Genomic DNA, 3308 nt, shown 5'->3' on the forward strand with positions numbered 1-3308 from the left:
AAGGAGTTAAAAGAAAATTTTATGCAATCAAGTTTGGAATTTTCAGATTCTAGCTTAACATAACCATAGCCAAACTTCTTTTCTCTTTATCTCCAATAGAATTAGTAAGAAAGATAAAAAGCTCAGATAAAGAAGAAAAATAATTCAACAAATTAAGAAGGATACAGAAACAACAGCCGTCATACTTCGGTAGTCCACTGAATAAGAGAAAGAAGAAAAAGATGTAAGCATCATTTCTATCCTATAATGAGTATGTACGTGCTAAAATTTTAAAAAAGAAAAAAAAAAGAAAATACAATTCCTGATACCACAATCAAAATGAACAAAGACAAGAATCTTACTGGAAATTCACAGGAGAAATTGTTATAGTGCTGTTAGCATCAAATATCATGGTGCCTTTGACTGTTGGCTCATTTCTCCTGACCCTACACATGCCAATCAATAAATACTTTTGCAAAGGCAGCGTATCATTGCCAAAAGAAAGAAACCCTAAGAACAGAAAAAGGGTTATATTCAGGTTCTTACTTGTACTCCATCTTCCCAGTTGTTGGGTCTAGAATCACCCACCTCTCGTTCCACTTTCTCAGCTGTTTAAAAGAATAATGTTAGCAAATGCACATATTTCAGAAGGATTCAGGCTAGAGTTCCAAATAAAATGGTATACACAGTTTTCAAAATTTTCTGCCAATAAAGAACAATGACGAGTTCGACGCATATTTTGTCCCTCAGGGCGCCCATAAGGACAGAACAGCTATTGAGGTAAAGACCAGTGGAAAACACAAACCTTTAAGGACAGCAAAGTAACAGTCAACTAACTTCCGTTGGTGCTAATCCTTAATGTACAAACTCATCATAGAATAAGCACATTGCCACAGGTTATTACTGTTAAGAGAGAGAAAATAAATTACTGTGCCATACCAAAATTATGAGGTTTCCTAAGGCCATAAGGTCTGGGGTTTTTACTAATGGTTTTGAGTTGGACGCTTCTAGATGGTTCCCAAGCTAAGCTATGATAATCAGCAGAATACATCGAACTCCACTAGTGCTCTTTCTTCTGACAGATGAAAAATAATAACTCAATCTAATCCATAAAGTCGACATGATAATGAAAATCCAGGTTGCAATGGAGAAAGTGTATTAGGAGATTACAGAACTCTGGGTCACCTTCCTCAAACTGATGCCAGTCCAAAGAACACACATCAACCTTTTTTCAATTGGAGCACCAATCCATGGCACTCTATGTTTTATACATTCTAATAAATATTTAAATTTCAGAAACTCAATTTTAATAGCAACTGTGCAATCATTCCTGAAGCAATTCAGGCTAACTACACAGATTTCATGACATTTCATATGCTAATCAAAAGAAGCGCAGATTGGAAGTAAGGAGAACAAAACTGGAGATATAAATAGTGTTGGTGAAGAATTTGAGTTTAGAAGATGAAGGGAAGAAGGATGAGAGAAAAAGGACAAGAAGTGCATAGACAAAAGCCAAATAAGTATATAGTAGAATTTCTGAAGTAAGCAGTGTGGATTTTCTTTTGAAATTTAGTTCTTTTATAAGACTTCAATCAGTAGCTAAAAGCAAAATATAAATATAATTAACATGTCAAGGCAATTGAAGCTTCTTGAGTTTGACACCCAGACACCATGCCATTTTACAAGCTTCAAATCTCACTTATCGTAACTGGATATGTAATATATTTATGCTCGCTCTTTCATTCATGGACATTTTAAACTACAACCTCTTATCGCTCAATCAGTCATGACAGCGAGTCCACAAAAAAAAACTTTACCATAAAGCTCAGGTCATCTTTTGTCAAATTCACTCACATAAATATGTTGATTAAACACAAGCAAGTTGCCCCCCCTTTATGCAGATCCTTCCAATGGGTGGCATGAACACGATCCATACTAAGTGTGGTTTCTCCTATAATAGATTTCAAGTAAACCATATCTCCCCTCTTGTCGGCATGCATGATGTTTTCTACACTATTATGACCATCAGGCAATAGTACATTATATTAACATTTTATAGATAAAGATTGAAGCCTTGACATGTATCAATAAAAAGACAAGATTAGCATTCCAATATAGCATAGACTTTAACTAACAAAGCAAGTATCCAAATCAGTATCATATTCATCTCAAATACAATCAATTTTTCCTCTCATTACTATGAGAGAGGATGTATTCATGAACTTGTCACTATCAGTTGGACTTAATACCCCATCTCTCGTATAGAAACAATTCTACTCATATCTCAAGAAAAACCATCAAAATTCCAAAATGCGAAGTAGTTGAACCAGTTTAGCAGCTAAAAGCGAAATACCCATATGAGTGACTTCGAAATTCGCGAGCCTCGAAATTAAACAAAAGAATAGACAGAAATGCAGCTGAAGGTAAACGAACTAGAAAAAACTGAGAAATAGAATAATTTACCGTTTCGGATCGCTTGAGGAGGGGCCCTTGGAGTAGATTTCTACCGGAGCTCGACGCCAGCTGCCTTTTGATCTTCTCCAAGCTCGATTTCGTATCCGCGTCTCCCTACACAATTCAAAACCCTAAATTACCAAAGAATTAACCAAAAAAACAAAAAAAAAAACACTAAACATAACCAATTTGAATTCTAATAAAAAATAACAAAACAAAGCAATAGAGATGTTCGGGCATGGGAACACTGACAAGTGGAGAACCATTTGAGGCCATGATGATTACGAGGGAAATCAGTGGGTGGAAAATTTGATGCGACTGAATTTGGTGAGGGTTTTTGGTGAAGAAGAAGAATAAATATGATGATCTGCTGTTGGGGTTGTTCCCTTGGACTGTGTTTTGTCGGAGTTGTCTTTTTCTTTCTTTTACCTTTTCTACCGTGAACTACAACCAACCTCTAATACTTAACAAAATGGGCCCCACTGTACTAAGACTACTCTAAATAAGAGTGCCTGGTAAAATTAAAAAATAATTTTTATAATAAAATCAAAAGTGGATAATATTTATAAAAAAATTGAAAAATAAATAAAAGTTAAATTGAATAGTTTTGGAGAAAAATTACTTCTAAAATAAATTTAATTTTTATAAATTTAATTAATTAAAGATTGATTAATCCCTATGTGTTAAATTTTTACTTATATTTTACATGTTGTTTGTCACGAATAATTATTTTTACGTAAAAAATAATAAAAATTTATTTCAATTAGTATATTCCATATTTATATTTTAAAAATATTAAAATATATATTTAATTTAATAATGCTCTCACTAAGTAATATAATTATTTATTCATAAATAATAATTAAACTTGCATC

At 33.2% G+C, this 3308-nt stretch overlaps 1 protein-coding gene across 1 annotated transcript in view; it reads right to left on the reverse strand.

Moving 5' to 3' along the window:
- The window catches only part of LOC105178675 (switch-associated protein 70), a 7181-nt gene extending 4327 nt beyond the window's left edge, over window positions 1-2854 (reverse strand). Inside the window, exons 1-5 of the mRNA XM_011102205.2 lie at window positions 2686-2854; window positions 2443-2547; window positions 526-587; window positions 342-425; window positions 166-197 (exon numbers count right to left, since the gene is read on the reverse strand). Coding sequence (XP_011100507.1) covers window positions 166-197; window positions 342-425; window positions 526-587; window positions 2443-2547; window positions 2686-2709 — 307 coding nt within the window. The 5' untranslated portion in view covers window positions 2710-2854. The remainder of the gene's footprint in view (window positions 1-165; window positions 198-341; window positions 426-525; window positions 588-2442; window positions 2548-2685) is intronic.

This window comes from Sesamum indicum, linkage group LG16 (assembly GCF_000512975.1).
Source record: "Sesamum indicum cultivar Zhongzhi No. 13 linkage group LG16, S_indicum_v1.0, whole genome shotgun sequence".
NCBI lineage: Eukaryota > Viridiplantae > Streptophyta > Magnoliopsida > Lamiales > Pedaliaceae > Sesamum > Sesamum indicum.